Below are 18490 nucleotides of genomic sequence, written 5' to 3'. Positions count from 1 at the left end.
TTAATCAACAGAACACTCAGGGAATATGTGTCTGGGAAACAGATGAAGTGCCCTTTCTGAATGTATTTGCAAGTAGTTAGAGGAAATAGCCTTCTGCTAATTTTTTTCCTTAAGTTTTTTTTTTTTTATCGTGGCAAAATATATATAACATAAAACTTGTAGTTTTAACCATTTTTTAAGTGTACAATTCAGTGGCATTAATTACACTCACAGTATTGTACAGCCATCACCACTATCTATTTCTAAAACTTTTTCATCACCCCAAAAAGAATTTGTACCTATTAAGCAAAAATTTTCCATTTCCTCCTCCCCAGCCCCAGGTAACCTCTAATTAACTTCCGTAAATTTGCCTATTCTAGATATTTCGTGTCAGTGAAATCATATAAAATATATATAATATGTCCAAGGTTCATCTGTATCGTAACATGTATCAGAACTTCATTCCTCTGTGTGGATGAAAATAACAGTCCATTGTGTGTAGATGCCACATTTTGTCTGCACATCTGCCAATGAACACGTAATGCTAGAGTGAACATGGGCCTGTAAGAATCTGAGTCGCTGTTTTCTGTTCCTTTGCACATACACCAAAGAGTGTAATCACTGGATCACGTGTTGTTAACTTTTGGAGGACTCACTAACCCTTTCCGTAGCGGCCTCACCATTTTACTTTCCCCCCAGCAGTGCACAAGGATGCCGGTTAGCCCATATCCATGCCAACACTTGCTAGTTGCCTTTGTTTAATTATAGTCATTCTAGTAAGTGTGAAGTGGTGTCTCATTGTGGTTTTGATTTTCACTTCCTAACAACTGGTGATGTTGAGCATCCCTTCATGTGCTTTTTTGTTCGTTTTTGAGTTCTTTCTAGCATGGTAGTCCTCACAGGTATTTTCCCATTGGTCCTTACGTAGGAAGCAGATTCTCGGGTGGGGAAAAATCCCTCTCCTTTTTAGCATCATGAACGGTCGAATTGAGCTACAGTGCAGGCTCCTTACAGGTGTTTCCTAGCGTATGTGGTTTATGGATATTCCCCCCACATTTTAAAGCCAGGGAGGGAGTGTTGTACTGCCCTTTCACTCTGGTGTCACCACCTCATCCTCAGGCCATTTCATTGCTCTTCAGGCTCTCTCTCTGCTGACAGTTAAAATTCCTGGATTCAACTCGATGCTTACCTTCCTTCAGTAACCAGGTCAGCAAAAGTATATCTACATGATAATGTAACAATAGTGTTGGTAGTAATAATGAGCAACAGCTGTCAGTTATTATTTACCACGTGCCAGGTACTGTACTCATGTTTTAAGTAATCTCTGGCCCAGCGTGGGGCTTGAACTCTCAACCCTGAGATCAAGAGTTGCGTGCTCTACCGACTGAGCCACCCCGGCACCCCTGTACTCATGTTTTACGTGTATCAACTTGCTTACTCCTCACAACCAACAACTGGTTATAGATGAGAAAACCGAGATGTTACGTAACTTGCTCAAGTTTACGGAGCTAGTAAGTGTTCGAAGAGCCGGGCGTTGTGTTTAAGCAGCCAGGCCTTGAAGCCTGGGCTCTTTGCTAGGTCTAGTAGTGATGCCGGGTTGGCTTCTGTTAGCCCAGGCAGCAATGTATAGATGAAGGATGATCTGTCTTGTAAAATATAGGTTATAAAAGTGAATAGGAAGAGACTGGTATCTGATGCAATTGTCGTCAATACCCCTCAAACACAATTTCATTTGGTTCTGAAATATTTTATTTGGTATTACTATAATAAACAGAAGAAAATATCAAAGGTCTTTGTTATCCCCTATAAAAAGCTTCTTTAGAAAGCCTTGTATTAAGATGGGGTACCTGGGTGGCTCAGTAAAACGTTCCAACTCTTGATTTTGGTTCAGGTCATGATCTCCTGGTTTGTGAGTTGGAGCCCTGCATTGGGCTCCGTGCTGACAGTGCAGAGCCTGCTTGGGATTTTTTCTCTCTCTCAAAATAAGTCAACTTAAAAAAAAAACAGGCTTGTATTAAGAAATGTAAAGAAAACTATGGGTGTTTTCTTCATTAGTAGGAGTGGCAATAGTTTGATACAGGAATCATGTATCTAAAGCTGGTAGAGGCTGTGGAGTTTACAGAAGTCACGCGGTCCAGCCCTTTGCAGTTGGGTACGGAAGTCTAGAAAAAGTCCAGCTTCCACAAAGTTGTATGTCTTGTTAGTGGCAAAAAACTGAAGTTGAAGTTTCTTTACTCTCTCTTAAAATAGTTCCACTTCAGGATTTTTAAGGCCAAACAGAATGAAAATACCTATACAAGTTTGATTGACTGGAGATCCTTCAAAGTAGTTCAGCTTAATAACTTGGAGTATATGTGTTTCAATATTTAAGTCAGATAGGGGCCATCATTAACCCACACTAAGAGTGTTTCCCTGTGCTCTCTGAAAATTCATTCTGTGTAGATTTTAGTCCATGGAGAACAAAATGAAATGGCCAGATTGAAAGCAGCCCTGATTCGAGAATATGAAGATAATGACGAAGTTCACATAGAGGTTCATAATCCTCGGAATACAGAAGCTGTGACCTTGAATTTCAGAGGAGAAAAGCTAGCCAAGGTAAAAGGTTGTGATTTCTAATCTTACCCAGGTCTTTTCTAAAGGGAAATGTATACTTAAAAATACAGCCTTCTTTTAATCAAAGCAAGATAATGTGCTTAATGATGATTTCTGTTTACTTAGTATACTATAAGAATTTTCTCCTGGGGTTACCTGGGTGGCTCAGTTGGTTAAGCGTCTGATTTCAACTCAGGTCGTGATCTCATGGTTTATGAGTTCAAGCCCTGCCTTGGGCTCTGTGCTGACAGCCTGGAGCTTGGAGCCTGCTTCAGATTCTGTAACTCCCTCTCTCTCTGCCTCTCCCCTGCTCATAATCCGTGTGTCTGTCTGCCTCTCTCTCTCTCTCTCAAAAATAAACATTTAAAAAAATAAAATTAAATATAATTTTTTTTAAAAAAAGAATTTTATCTTGGGGTGCCTGAGTGGCTCAGTCATTTGAGCGTCCAACTCTTGATTTGGGCTCAGGTCATGACTTCGTGGGATTGAGCCCCGAGTCGGGCTCCGCACTGATGGTTGGAGCCTGCTTGGGATTCTCTCTCTCCCTCTTTCTCCCCTCTGCCCCTCCCCTTGCTCACTCGCTCACTCTCTCTCTCTCTCTCAAAATAAATAAGCATTTAAAAAAAGGAACTGAAGGAATTGTTTCCTTATGCTCTTTTAGGTCTTCTTCTGATTCTTCTAGTTCATTTCTTCACATAGAAAATTTTCAAGTACGTTAGATCTTAATGCAGTTGAGTTTGATAGCTTTTTAAACCACATCTCCACCTCCTTTTCATTCCTGTATCTGAGGAAGGAAATTCATTACTGTTTTATTACTACATCTCATACAGTATAACGTCTACTGGTCCTTCTCCCAGAGAATGTAAAGATAGATAGGTCTGTGTCTTTAAACATATGTGGTATGATGGAACTTACAAAAATTTGTCCTTTTTTGATGTTGAAATATAGTATTTGCAGAATTTAAAAATAGTTAAAGGGGCACCTGGGTGACTCAGTTAAGCGTTCAATTATTGATTTCTGCTCAGGTCATGATCTCATGGTTCATGAGTTCAAGCCCTGAGTCAGGCTGTGCACTGACAGCACAGGGCCTGCTTGGGATTCTCTGTTACCCTCTTTCTGCCCCTCCCTGCTCACCCTCTATCTCTGTCTCTTAAATAAATAAACATTTAAAAAGATAAATAAAATCGTTAAAAATCTTACCTGAGACTTCAGAGCGATACTATAAGGTATCCACATTTTTGCCTCCTGTGAAGATTTTTTTTCTTTTAAATGTTTATTTATTTTTGAGAGAGAAAGAGTGTGTGTGAGCAGGGGAGGGGCTGAGAAAGAGGGGGACAGAGGATTTGAAGCCAATTCTGTGCTGACAGCAGAGAGCCCGATGCGGGGCTTGAACTCACAAACTGTGAGATTATGACCTGAGCCAAAGTCGGACGTTTAACCGACTGAGCCACCCAGGCACCCCTTCTGTTAAGATTTTTTTTAAGATACTTCTAAGGGAAATTTTTAATGATTTATCTGAAGTTTTAAATATCAGACATGTATTAATGAGCAAATTTACAGCAATTCTTTTAATATATAATGAGCCAGATATAAGAAGGCTAATTGATGAATATCCTTCCTTGCAGTTGAGTTTGAGGGGGGAAAAAGTTAGGACGTGAGGCTTTTGTTGCCAGAGAAGAACAGAGGGTTGTATTGACTCCTGTTCACAAAACTTTTTAATGGAAGCAATCTTATACCTATAGGAAAATGTATTCAGTTGGCAATCTAAGAGCTGATTTCCCAGACTCTGCTGGTTGAGATGGAGGGAGGAGAGGTTTTATAGTCAGACTATTTAGGAGAAGCGGAGTTGAACAAAAATAAGCTGTTTTCTTTACCGCTGGACTTTTCAGAGTTTTATTATGCCATTATGCATCATAAATCTTCAAGAAATACAGTACGCAGCATTTTAAAAAGTTTTAACTACAGAACTGGGAACAGTTGTGTATGTCACTTATATATAACTTGTGTATATGCATAGAGAAACTGTTATCAATACCTGTTTCTTTGTACAGGTATTGATATACCAAATGTAGCTTTGTATTAGAATGTGGTTCTGTGATTTCAGCCATAGGTGTGGTTACTTAAAATCATTAGCTCTAGTTTTTTTTCTCTGAAGTGCAGTCACTTTACTTACGGTGAAGTCTTTTACGGCAGCCATCCTCAACCATGCAAAACAGAAACTAAGAAGTAGGTGAAGGGAAGCAGATCCACAAAGAACTATCAGAAAAGCCACTCACCTTGTACACGTGTCAGGCCAGCCAGTTGTATGTATGTTAATAAATCAGCACATTGGAAACCACGCGCTCGGCACAGCCGGCCACAGCGGGCGAAGTCAGAGGAATCCTTGCTCTCTCGGTCTTGCTCTCTGAGGGGCTCGTGTGCAGGCGGACAAGCTCACCCAGCTTCTCGTCATCTGGGCCATCCCTGTATTTAAGATCGGTCTCCTGGGGGCAGTGCTCCTTTCATCACCTCACCAGCACTGAAGGGAAAAGTCACCCTGACAAATCATCTGACGTAGAGCCTTGTCCCCTCATACAGTTATAAGAGCACACACTGGTATCACTGCCTGGCTGCTCTTTGTCCTTACTTGATGAGAGGAAACACGTATGAAATACACTGGCTTTTTCCTCTTTGGGTTCATTTATTAGTAGCGAAGACCAGTTACATTTAAGAAAGTTGGGTTTCATGCTTGTAAGGTATTTGGTTTTGTTAGTTTTTGAGCAATCATTACTTTCTTTTAAAAATTCTTGCCCCTTGGTCGTAGGAGTTCTTCAACACCTGTCTTTATGGACAGATATTGGCAAGATCTTATCTTTATTGATGAGATATCACCTATCTTTATTGACCTCTCTATCCAAAGATGCTCCTCCTCTGCTCGTGTTGAGCCCAGTATAGACTTGCACCTTTGCATGAGGGAGCTCGCTGTGTACGAGGCCTAAACCAGCGTGCAGGAGCACGTACATTTCTGGCCTGCACCTGCAGCCTTCCCACCATATTACAACTGTTGACAGCTTTCGGAGGCCCCAGCACCTATACGTTTACTTGGTTGCTGAACTGACTGGAACTGAACTGAACCTAGCTCTTCTTGCCAGATCTGCCCCGTGACTCTTGCCTTTGGTCTCTTGGTGGCTCTGTTCCTGTCCTCATCATAGACCTATATAACATTTTTTATTTTTCATGTTAAAACTCATGTCATTTTCATGGTTCACATGTCAGATGGTCATCATTGTGATTGAATCTCTAAATAATTGCATTTTCCAAGATTCTGTTTTTTTCAAGTTTTTTGTGTTTTTTTTTTTTAATAATAGGTCATGGGCTTTTTAGCAGACAAAAAACCAGAACAAGGCCAGCGGGTCTCAGGAATACTTGTTAAAAGAAACTTTAATTATCACATACTTTCTCCTTGTGACCTCTCCAGTAAGTATACTATTAAACATCAAATATCAGTTATTTTAATATTGAAAGAAAATCTGTGAAAACTTTTCATACTAATGGCCAAATCTTAAGTAGCAGCCAAATAATAAAACAGAAATTGATGAATTAATGATCCACATAGTTTTATGGGGGAAAAAAAAATCTTCCTTGAACTACTTAAATGTTTGAATTCTTTGCAAAATAACTTTTTTCTTAACTGGGAACATAAGTTGACCTCTAAGACAGGTTGACTGCTCCTGCTGACCCTTTACAAGCCTGTTTTCCACCTTTTACAGTGGAGTCCTGGTACTTTTGTTTTCTAACGTAAACTTGAATGCCCCCCCACCCCACCCCCGACACACACACGCATTTTGGTCTTTGTGACCTATAGTTGTACATTCCTTGCTGGGCCTTTATGTCGTGTGCCTGTGTAAATGCTGAGCCATCACTGCTTTCACAGTAAATATGGTATTATTATCTTCAGTAATGGTGCTCAGTTTTATGCAGATAGCCATAACAGAGTATGAGCACCTCATGAAGGAGGAAGAAATAGCAGTGTTTAGGGATTCATCTGAGCTGGGCCAGCTGTCAGCTTCTAGCCCATCACACAGTGGAGTGTAACTTGTTCTCTATCCAGCGGTTAGTGGATCTTACTCCGTGCCAGGCACAGTGCCAGGCGTTGGAGGACTAAAGGTATGCTACAGAGCATGGTGCCAGCCCCTGGAAGGCTGTCTAGGGAGAGGTGCAGCCTTGTCAAGAGCTAGTCCCAGCACTGATGAGTGACAGAGAGGTGCATGGTAAGTGCATGAGGAGAGAACGGACCCAGACAAGTCGGAACAAGTTTTGCAAACCAGGTAGCCCTTGTGGCAGGTGGTGAAGGATTGCCGGCGTTGCCTGGCCCAGAAGAAAGCAGAGGACAGCTGGTGCCCTGGCTCGGAGATCTCCAGGGACCTGATTTTTTGAGGGCAGTGAGGCTGCTTTCTTACGGCTGAAGCAAAAGCTAACTAGTGGGGGGGTGGCTGTGGGGAGTTAAGGGGGGAATGTAGGGCAGGAACCAATTAAGGAGCATCTTCTAAGCTTTCTCAAAAATAAGTTCTCCTTTACTTTGCTTTAATTTCTCTCTACTCGTGTATGTGTTTACAGGCTCTATTTTCTGCGACCAGTATTGTTAAAGTGTATCTATTCTAATTTTCTCTTCAGATTATACTGACTTGGCCATGAGCACTGTGAAACAGACCCAAGCCATTCCGTATACTGGTCCTTTTAATTTGCTCTATTACCAGTTACAGAAGTTGACAGGTGGGTATTTCTTGAAATTCACCTAATTGTTTTCTGCTTTTGAGTAAGAGAAGTATATACCCAGGAAAGGAGACTGTTCCATTTGGGTTGTTGTCTCAGAATTGCACAGATGTTATTTGCACTTCACTTGGACATGTTATCACCTTTGGGTAAATTTTTGAAAATATACTCCTAAGTTTTTTTTAATTGCATTATACTTCTTAGCTTTGATCCACTGAAAATTCTAAAAATATCAGTAACCTTTGCTGCTCATGTTTAAAATCCACTTTAGTTTACTCTTCTAAATTTCATCTATCTCTTTTCTTTGTTCAGTGAAAATAGGTTTTCTGGTTCCATCAGTACCAGTCTATACGGCAGGTTTTAGAAGAACACACGAACACTGGCCAAAGGCCAATAAAACAGTAAACCTATTCTGTTTTCATATTAGATCATTTGAGTTAGATTTTTATGTATTAACATAATGAGAGGCAATGACTAAGTTAAAAGGCATGGATGCCCTCTAATAAGCGTGAACACTTTAATTTTTTTTCTATAATTTTTTTTTAATGTTTGTTTATTATATTTGAGAGCACAAGTAGCGAAGGGGCAGAGAGAGAAGGAGACACAGAATCTGAAGCAGGATCCAGGCTCTGAGCTGTCAGCACAGAGCCCAATGCGGGGCTCAAACCCACAAGCTGTGAGATGACCTGAGCCGAAGTCTGACGCTCAACAGACTGAGCCACCCAGGCACCCCAAAGCGGGAACAATTTAAATTACTTTCTATTAATGTGCTCTTCGTTATTCAAATAACAAAATATTACTATAAAATAAGTCAGTAGAAAGAAAATCTTTTTTTGCTTCATCTTCACATGAGAATTACAGGTCATAACATAGAAAGTTAATAAAATATGTCTGAGTTAATTCTTAATTAAGAGGTGACTGGAAGGACCAGAAAAGCCTCCTCTTAGACAATAGAATTTCCCTAAAGAATGATTAAGCTTATGAAGACAGAAGGAAGAAGTGACTATTGGCAGTAGTTGACTAGTCTCGTGTCAGATTTTAAGATACTAGTGGAGTAGTAAGACGCTAGTGGCTAAGGCTAAATCTCTTACGTAAACACAGATATTTAACAATCACCGAAGTTTGCAACTGATAAGATGTTTCATGTCCCAGGTAAATCCTGCCTCATTAGATGAATTTTTAGAATACATGTTGAGATCTTTCAGTTGCTGTAAGCAATCAACATAAAACTTACTTAGTTATTTGAAATCTCACTATTCAAATGAGTAATTAATTTTTTCATTGTGAATCAGATTTATTTCAGCTATCTCTATAAACAAAGGAATAATGATGCCTCTGGAAGATTATCAGAAAATTATATACATCTTAATATTGCTTCCTTTTTTCAGGTGATGTGGAAGAATTAGAAATTCAAGAAAAACCTGCTCTGAAAGTATTCAAAAATATTACTGTAATACAGGAACCAGGAATGGTGGTATTAGAAGTAAGATAAGATCATTTGCCTAAACAAAGAGGGGAAAAAAGTTTTAAGACTTCACATATAATTGTAGAGAAAATTTGTTCTTAAGAAAAAAATTACTGGCAAATATATACATGCATGTTTTTTTTCCAAGACCAGCTTTAAATATGACCTCACTGGGCATTTTCTATGTAGTTCTAGTAACATAAAAACTAGTATTAAATTAAGGCTTAATATTTAGCATGTATAGTGAGTATAGGTCTCTCAGATGAGAAGTTTCAACTAATTTTGTGATGGCCCTGGATGTCTTCAGTTACATCAGAACATCCGACATTCTCAAGAGAAAAATCAAATTGTTACACTGAAACAAATAGACTTGTCATGTTAGCACTTTTAAGACCGTGGAATTTTGAAAATTCAAATAAGCAATATTGAAATGACCCAAATACACAAAGGCTAGAAACCACTGAATGTGGCTTCTACTATTAGAATTTTCAATTCCTACAGGTGGAATTTGGAACCCAGACACCAAATTAATTTGATGGTTGATTTTGATAGCTTGGCATCTGTCCGCTTCAAAGAAGCACTTTTAGAGTGAATCCTCGAACTGAATGATCCAGGGAGGTGCCTGGTTTCATTCTCTGCCTCAGGAAGAATTGCGTGTAAATTTCCCAGCTAGATGGTGCGCTACTTTGTTCATACACATTATTTTTTAAAACTAAAAAAGATCTGCCAACTCGGGTTCCACTGCAGTTCTGGGATCTAAGTTGAAATTTGATTCATAAAGATGAAAGTAACTGAAGAAAGTGTCAGAAGGAGTAGTTGTCTATAACACGATGTCAGACACAATAATACATAAACACTACTGCCCTAGGAAAGGGAAAAATTATTAGAGACGTTCATTTAGCTCTTTCTACTAACTGCTGTGTTTGTATTCCCTGGAATTAACATGTCCAAGAGCGTCTCAGAGAAAGGTTTCCAAGTGCCTCACGACGCTTGTAAAAGCGCTTTTTGGAAAGGTAACAGGTAGGCAAGGCACGTGTTCCTGAAGTAATTCACCTGCTCTCTCCCTGGCCCGGCAGGCCTGGAAAACTATCTTGGAACACCCACCCAGCATGTGCACAAGCGTCAGGGTCCTAGGCTTCGGCTTCGTGTGAGAAACAAAAGTACATGTTTAGAGATACTACCCTGTGCCGGCACTGGGTGTACTTCTGAAACACGGTGCTTAGGGCTCGGCCTGCTGCCAGCGGTCCCCACCGGTCACCTCACACCAGTGACCTCTGTGAGACGAAGGTGCTGGGTAGGAGGATTAAATGAGGGAATGCATATCAGGCCCCTGCCGCAGAGGAAGTGCTCAGGACATGTTACCATTGTTATTAGTAGGACATTAGAGAAGTCCCGCATTATTAGTTTTAGGAAACAATTAGTTAATGTCAGTGGAAAATGCTAGAAACAGAAGTCCCATATGTACAGTCTTTTGTGGTTAGCTGTATTCCTACCTTCCTAATTCTGCCTCTTGCTTCCCAGTGGTTAGCAAACCCTTCCAACGACATGTATGCGGATACAGTAACAACCGTGATCCTGGAAGTTCAGTCAAACCCGAAAATCAGGAAAGGTATAACATTATTTCATTTTTATCAATTAATTCTTTGGCTTCTCCCGTGGTCTGTGAACTAAAAAGCAGAAGACAGAGTCCTAGAACTTGAAATCTGATTTTCCCCTTCCTGTCACCTTTAAGATATAATATATGTATAACAATGCAGATTACTAATATTTTACTTTCTGTTTTGGGTCTTGTGCTATTGCCAAAATTCTGGTTGCCGTGAACACAAAGATAAAATTCCTTAGTAATAGTCCTCTTAAAAACAGTTTAACAGAAATTCCAAAGTATTGCTGAATTGAGCCAGCAGGTCTAGTAAAAAATAATGCTGCCTTATACACATTTAGTAAAACTTGTTGAACTGAATGGAATCTCTCTATAGGGCAATTTTGCAACCACTTTTTGTTTTCTTGGTACGTAGCAACTTTCAGTCAAAGAAAGATATCTTTGTGTTAGTAAAGATACCTTTGTGTTATGTCTTCATAGTTTTATTCTATTTTATATATAAATCAATATTAAACATGTCTTAAGGTATGCATCATTGGCATATAAAGTAGCCCTTTTTGCTACTATGGGAGGAAGTCACCCTGAAGAATTTCAGGGGCCAGCCTGAAATAAAGGCCAGCCTGTACCCCTCTCCTAGCCTCAGATCTTGTTCTCTGATAGAATAGTTCTCTTTCTTAAAATAAAAAAATAAAATAAAAAATGGGTTAGTAGTATTTGATTTCAGAAGGAAAAAATGTTTAGCTGAATAGTTCATAATGCGTCTTCTTATAACAACTAAATTCTGGCATGAATAAATACCTAGACAAGTGTAAATTACTCATCTGAGGTAAGCATTTGAATTTGAGTAACACTAAAAATTTCAATTTGGGCACCACTGATCATGTGTTTTAATTGAATCAATGGGTAATGGATCCCCCTGTGTGCACCTAACGTGGGGGAGGGAGCTGTGTGTTTATACAGGCCACAGGAGAACATCCAGCTCGGATTCTCACAGGATGCTCATTCAGCGTCCCAGTCTCTGCCCTGGAGCACAAAACACGCCCAGGCCAGAACAGTTTTAAAGGCAGTGGTCAGTTTTCTCTTATTTGACGGTTTTACATTTTGCCTATCTTAGGTGATACAAATGTAAAGGATGAAGTGCAGGGTGGGGGGGGTGTGTAGGAGGGGGGACCTTTTACAGAGGCCACCACTAACTAGTGGCACAGCAGTTAGGAGCAGCGGAACAAGGGACGGAGCGAAGCACAGGGGACAAGAACCCAAGAATTACACGCGGGGTTTTTCGTGGGCGCACCTTTCGGTGTTGATGCCCACTTTGCTGAGAACACGGCCGGGCTTCGTATTTCCCGTCTGTGTTGTAGGGAAGGAACATGTGAGCCATCCTAGACCGGTCTGACCTTACACCGGGTACTTTTCTTAGTGCTCTGATCCAGCATGAAAATGCACCTTCACTCTGATTGATGGTCGTTGAGTCAGAAGTAACTATTATTAGTGATCCATTTTCAGTAACAATAATTATATAAACATTTCTCCCTAAAGTTAGCCTCTGGGCATTTCAGCAGAGATTCATTGGAGACAAGTAGGAATAGGTTTTTTTCCATGAGTTTCTTGTGCTAAATTAGCTGGCTGGCCTATTTTCCCTCGTTCTTGCCTACTTTGTGTTACATGAAAAGGATACTATTTTCTTCTGGAGTAGTGAGGTGCTTGCATATTCATTTGACACATACTGATCGAGCACCTTCTGTTTGGCAGGTACTCTTCTAGGTGCTTCAGGTACCGCAAACAAAGCAGATTGTTATGCTTTAGGAGCGGATATGTTAGCGCTGGGGCAGCCTCACGGGGTTTGGAGTAGGGGCAGACGTGTAGGGTTCTGTGGGCCATTTGAAGGACTTTGGACTTGTAGTCTGAGTAAAGTGTAATACTGTAATACTGAGTAATACTGTAAGGTTTTTAAAGGATTGCTGTGGTGCTCGTTGAGAGGAGATTGGGGAGGGCAAGTAAGAAAGCAGATGTTTCAGGTTGGAGCTCCTGTGGCCCTGCAGGTAGGAGGTGGCACTCCGGGGAGGGTGGGAGTGGTGCTGGTGGCAGAAAGTGGTTTGATTCTGGACATGACGTCGAAGGTCAAGCCAGCAGTATTTCCTGGGTTAGATACAGAGGGTGAGAGAAAACAGACGAGATGAATTTTAAAGAGAGAAGACAGTGACCCAAGGAGTGACTCAGGAAGTGATACCTTAGCGTGGAGTGCTGCTGTCACCCTCAGGGCTAAGTGACAGGGTTTACTAGGTAGTACTTGCTTCTGCAGAATCTGGAAAATATTACAAGGACTGACACACTCCCTCTTTTCATTTGCTGCACATGGGGCAGTTAAGGACGTTCGTTCTGTACGTTTCTTGTGGCAAGAATTGACTTTGTCGTATCCAAACATGGTATTTTAATGTGTTAGAGCACAGTCAACAAGTAAGGCCCACAAGCCACGTCCATCCCTCCACCTGTTTTTATAAAGTTTTATTGAAACAGCAATGCCCGTTTGTTTACATACCGTCTAGTGCTGCTCTTTGAGCAGCCACAGCAGAGTTGAGTAGTTACAGCAGAGACCATGTGGTTCACAAAGCCTAAAACAGGATCTGGCCATTTCCAGAAGTTTGCCAAGTCTATTTGAGAGGCAACTTCTGTGAACAGTCTGATTCTGTGTTGCTAGCATTTCGCTCGCCTTTAATTTCTTAGCCTGTTGACACTTGGGTTCAGATTCTGGAAACTTGTATTTGTGTCTGTGTGTGTGTGTTTAGCCCCGACTTCAATTCTGTATCCCTTCTCACTGAGGACGAGGACGCACAGCAAAGCTTATTTTTCAAAATATATTATTTTATGTTCTTACATTCCATTACATTCTTCTGCACCTGTGTCCTGTTTTGACACACACACTACTAAGGGCAGTTATACGTGTAGAACTATGATTTCACATTATACACAGTGTAATCTTAGGTGTCTGAGGAGCTTATTAAATATTAGTAATAAATATGCAAATATACATACATGTGCACTCACATTTTTGAAAGTTTCTTTTAATAGTTTCATGGCTTAAATGTTTTTAATACTGTCTTTTATGAGATTTTACATGTCAGTTAAGTGCTTATATGATACTTAATAGCATTGATCATAATTGAAGTATAAAGTTTTATTATATAGCTTTCTAGGCTGGCATCTGGTTTGTTGTATATTTAGTTAAAACTCATGAAACCGTTTCATCACAAGGAAAAAAAAACTTTTGTGACTGTGTGTTGTGATGGATGGTTAACTACACTTACCGTGATCATTTTGCTATGTATACCAACATCAAATCATTATGTTGTATATCTGAAACTCCTATAATGTTCTATGTCAATGAGATCTACATTTTTTTAAATATTTATTTTGAGAGAGAGAGAGAGAGAGCACAAGCAGGAAAAGGGTAGAGAGAGAGAATCCCAAGCAGGGTCCACACCATCAGCACGGAGCCCGACACGGGGCTCAGTCCCACGAACTGTGAGATCATGACCTGAGCTGAAACCAAGAGTTGGACGCTTAACTGACTGAGCCACCCAGACAACCCGATATCTACATTTTTTAAAAAGGAAAAAGACTCATGAGTTAAAATTAATCAGAGTTATTATCGTCTGACTTACAGAGTAATTTGGAAGAAATGACAATTTGACTCTTCCAGAGAGTAGATTCACCACAGTCAACTTTAAAACATTTACATCACTCCACAAAGAGACACCGTATCTCTAGCTATAATCCCCCAAACAACCACTAATCTACTTTGTCTCTATGGATTTGCCTCTTCTGGACACTTCATATAAATAGAATTATAACACATGGGTTTTTGTGACTAGCTTCTTTCACTTAGCATAATGCTTTCAAGGTTCATCGCTGTAGCATGAATCAGTCTTCACTCCTTTTTATGGCAAAATAACTTTGTAAGGAACAGCCAGATAGTTCTGTACTGTTTTATTGCTGGTGATAGCCTGGGAGATGGTTATGTCCCTGGGCACACTTGAAACTCCAGATCATCTTCCTGAACCATCAGATTGTTTTGGGAAGGGGAAGCTAAGTAATCTGACAAGTCGTTTTATTTCATTCCATTTCTTAAAGATTTTTTTCTTCAAAGTAATCTCTACACACAGTGTGTGGCTCGAACTTATAACCCTGAGATCAAGAGTCACACGTTCCACCAACCGAGCCAGCCAGGTACCCCCTAATTGGCAAATTATTTTAAATATTAATTTTAGTAAAATCATTACAGGTGCATTATATATAGTACAGTACTAAATTTGTATAATGTTTTAGGTAAAGCAAAAACTTCAGAGATCTCTGAGCATGGATGTGCCCCTAGAACTCCTGGAGTCACGATTTCACTTCACTCACAAAGGAAATGTGGAAAAGTTTGAGAAACATTACAAATAAAATTCGAAATCATCTTAAATGTCATTTTGTGGTTCTTTGTTTAACAAGAACAAAAAAGCAGTTTGCCGCAGCAGGTAGATGGAGTGTTGGTCACTTGAAGGATTCCGTAGTTAATTACCTTATCAATAACTGTGTTCAGATTACTGACTCGGGAATACTTTTAAATAAGAATTTGGAAATTGAACTCTTGCTTTTTTTCCCCCCCAGGTGCAGTACAGAAGGTTTCTAAAAAATTAGAAATGCACGTTTATAGCAAAAGGTTGGAGATCATGCTCCAGTAAGTGTTGCCCCAATTATTGCCCCACAAGGGTGAGCAAGGCAGAGGGCGGGGAGGAGGCAGCTGGCATTTAGTTCTGACTCACTAATGGTTGTGAGGCTCAGACAGGTTACTTGACCGCTCTGGATGTCTGAGTTTGTGTCTGTTACGTGGCTTGAACTGCATCCTTCCAGCTAAACACTCTAGCTAGTTCCAGATACCTTTGACCTCTGTGGTCCGCCATTTCTGTTATAGTTGACGAAGATTCGCTGACTGCCTTTTCTTGCCTGTGTCCAGCCTGCTGATTGGACTGCTGTTGCAGGAGCCCCTGTAACTGATGGGGACAGATGTGCAAATTAATGATTAAACTGTAGCTCCTTGAGGGGTGCCTGGGTGGCTGTTAAGTGTCTGACTCTTGATTTCAGCTCAGGTCATGATCCCAGGGTCGCGGGATTGAGCTCCGAGGTGTGCATGGAGCCTGCTTAAGATTCTCTGTCTCCCTCTCTCTGTCTCTGTCTCTGTCTCTGTCTCTGTCTCTGTCTCTCTCCCTCTCCCTCTCTTTCTCCCCCTCCCCCCTCCTTTCTTCCCCACTCGTGCGTGCTCTCTTATTCTCTAAAATAAAACAAACAAATAAAAAACTGTAGCTTCTCAATGACAGAGGCAGTGTCTTAGTGACTTCTGTCACTAGGAAGATGACACACAAAAGATGCTCAGTGAATAGTTTGACTCCGAGGCTTCTGGAACTGATTCACAGGGGCAGACAGCCTGTGGACTTGTGAGCCACTTCAACTAGATGCCTGGATTTGAATACCGGCTCTGCTGCTTTCCAGCCTTGGGGCTTCAGATCCCTTCCATGTGTCTTGTTTTCCTTCTGTGTAGAAGGGGCTTCTTACTAAGATTTAAGTAAGCTCTTGGCCCAACATGGAGCTTGAACTCATGGCCCTGAGATCAAGAGTCACATGCTCTACCGACTGAGCCAGTCAGGCACCCCTGAAGCAAGCATTCTTAATGATAGCTGTGGATTTTACTCATTTTATAAAATTAACAAAATATGTGAAGTTACATCAAGTACATCTCAGGAATAGATAGAAGTCGTCTACTTTGGAATTAGGGGCTGTTTTCAATATTATTTTTCCCTCAGTATACGAAAGTGTACTTGACTTATTTGTAAATGTACTTTGTACTAATGCTGCATCTTTGTTTGTCTTAAGGGACATATTTGGAGAAGACTGTGTAAGTGTAAAGGACGGTTCCATTCTCAGTGTCACAGTGGATGGAAAAGCTGCTAATATAAACCTGGAGACACGGGTATGTAACTGCTCCTTCCTGCACATCAAGACATTTGGGAAAGAAAGCGAGAACAAAAATGATCTGGTCTCACACCAGACAGCACACTTTTCCATTCTGACGTGTCCTTCCAGATTTTTCCTACATAGCTTTTCACAGGCTGGGTTTATGTTACTATACGTAAAGTCATATGTTCTTGCTTTTTCTTTTATTTATTTTTTAATTATTTTTTAAGCAATCTCGACACACAGTGCAGGGCTCGAACCCACAACTTCAAGCGCGATCGGAAGTGGGATGCTCTTCCGGCTGAGCCAGGCGGGCACCCCACTTTATTGCTTCTTTCCCATCCTCTCTAAGTGTTCTTGCGTGGCACTGCACAGCACACGTCGGTATGTGTATACTCCCCCATTGTCTTCCTGTTCCACGAGAGGCCTGAATCCACCCCGGCATTTTCTCTAGTTTGGCATCCGGTTGATTTTAGATTTTTTCAGAGAAGCCGCTCTCTGGTTTGCACCAGCAAGATCCAAGTGGCTGTCTCAGACAATAGGATTCGAGCCTGCTCTGGTCTCACACCACAGATCCCACATAAGTATTCCACAAGCATAAATGAATAAGTATATCTTCCTTGCGGGCTTGGTTTTGAAGATTAAAACAGTTCTAAGCAAATAACATGTTTTAAATTTCTTTTATGTTCTGTAACTATACAGATGCTTTGAGGAGACACTAAGTTTATCTTACCCCAGTAGAAAAATAAGATAAGAACATAAACAAGTGAATCTCTAGAGATGAAATATGGATAGCCAGCAAACACAGGAAACAAATGTTCAGATCCAACCCACTAATAATTAGAGGAAATACAGACAAAGTATGAAATATCACTGTTTGCCGATCATGTGGTCACAGATTATTAACAAGAGTGCTGTGACCCAGTGATGGTGAAAACAGGAAGTTTATTCTCAGGTGCAGTTTGGGGCGGGGAGGCAATTTTAAATGATACAGCACGTTCTTTCTGCAGAGCAGTTTGGTGATATGCATGAAAGGCTCAAAAAATAAATGCCTTTATCTACAGTTACACTTAACTGGACTTAAACGAAGAAAATAATTAGACAAGTTAATGATAAAATAGAGCAAAGATATATATACAAGGATTTCCATTTTAGCAGTGATTATAATATAAACAAAACTGCAAGAGACCAAAATATCCAAGAGTGGGAGACAGTAAACAAAATAACCGAATAAATAGAGTATGTGTATGGTGTGTGCTTATACATGGAGTACTGTATATATCGGGAAGTATATATATACAGGCCATCAGGAAGATGGCCATGTGGGTGACTAATGTGCACAGGTGTCCACCTGCATTATTGAGTGGAAAGAACAGTTACAAGATAGCAAGGATGATAAATTACCCCGTTTTGGTTTTAAAGAAATATATATGTATAGCTAAAAGTCTGGAATGTTATACCCTAAAATGTTAACAGTAGTTATCATTACATCATAGAATAAGGGTGTTATTTTTTTTCTTTACTAAGTTTTGATATGAACAATATTTATGGTATGATAAAAAAATTTTAAAACAGCGTATAAAACCTGGGTGGCTCAGTCCAGTTGAGCATCTGACTTCCGTTCAGGTCATGATCTCGCAGGTTGTGAGTTTGAGCCCCACATCGGGCTCACTGCTGTCACTGTAGAGCCCGCTTTGGATCCTCTGTTCCCTCTCTCTGTACCCCTCTCCCGCTTGCGCTCTCTCTCTCTAAGAGAGAGTTCACTGAGAACTCCAGGTCTCTTTTAAGAGAGAGAGTGCAAGCAGGGGCGGGGCAGAGAGGGAGACTGTCAGCACAGAGCCCAACGCGGGGCAACGCGGGGCTCAGACTCACAAACCACGAGTGCATGACCTGAGCTGAAGTCAGACACTCAGCTAACTGAGCCACCCAGGCACTGCAAAAAATAAACATTAAAAAAATAAATAAAACAGCTTGTAGTGTTTTGTAGCTGAGAAATAACTAGAAGATTGTAAGCCTAAATCAAATTTAATACCAAATGATGAAAAAAAAAAAAAGCTTCCAAATGCTGAGCAGACGAGCACATCCAGAGCTCAGTAATTTGTATTACAAAGACT

General features: G+C 40.5%; 1 protein-coding gene across 2 annotated transcripts in view; it reads left to right on the top strand.

The window, feature by feature from the left end:
* CPSF3 (cleavage and polyadenylation specific factor 3) overlaps positions 1 to 18490 on the top strand; it is a 39031-nt gene that overhangs the window by 20033 nt on the left and 508 nt on the right. Inside the window, exons 11-17 of one of the 2 annotated variants that reach the window (XM_015081113.3) lie at positions 2422 to 2574; positions 5919 to 6027; positions 7225 to 7323; positions 8712 to 8806; positions 10310 to 10397; positions 15036 to 15105; positions 16296 to 16392. In XM_015081113.3, the coding sequence (XP_014936599.2) occupies positions 2422 to 2574; positions 5919 to 6027; positions 7225 to 7323; positions 8712 to 8806; positions 10310 to 10397; positions 15036 to 15105; positions 16296 to 16392 (711 nt within the window). The remainder of the gene's footprint in view (positions 1 to 2421; positions 2575 to 5918; positions 6028 to 7224; positions 7324 to 8711; positions 8807 to 10309; positions 10398 to 15035; positions 15106 to 16295; positions 16393 to 18490) is intronic. The other variant, XR_003426952.2, reaches the window with a different exon arrangement.

This window comes from Acinonyx jubatus, chromosome A3 (genome assembly GCF_027475565.1).
Source record: "Acinonyx jubatus isolate Ajub_Pintada_27869175 chromosome A3, VMU_Ajub_asm_v1.0, whole genome shotgun sequence".
Classification (NCBI taxonomy): domain Eukaryota; kingdom Metazoa; phylum Chordata; class Mammalia; order Carnivora; family Felidae; genus Acinonyx; species Acinonyx jubatus.
The sequence above is the reverse complement of the archived record's forward strand: the minus strand, read 5'-3'. Positions and strand labels throughout refer to the sequence as shown.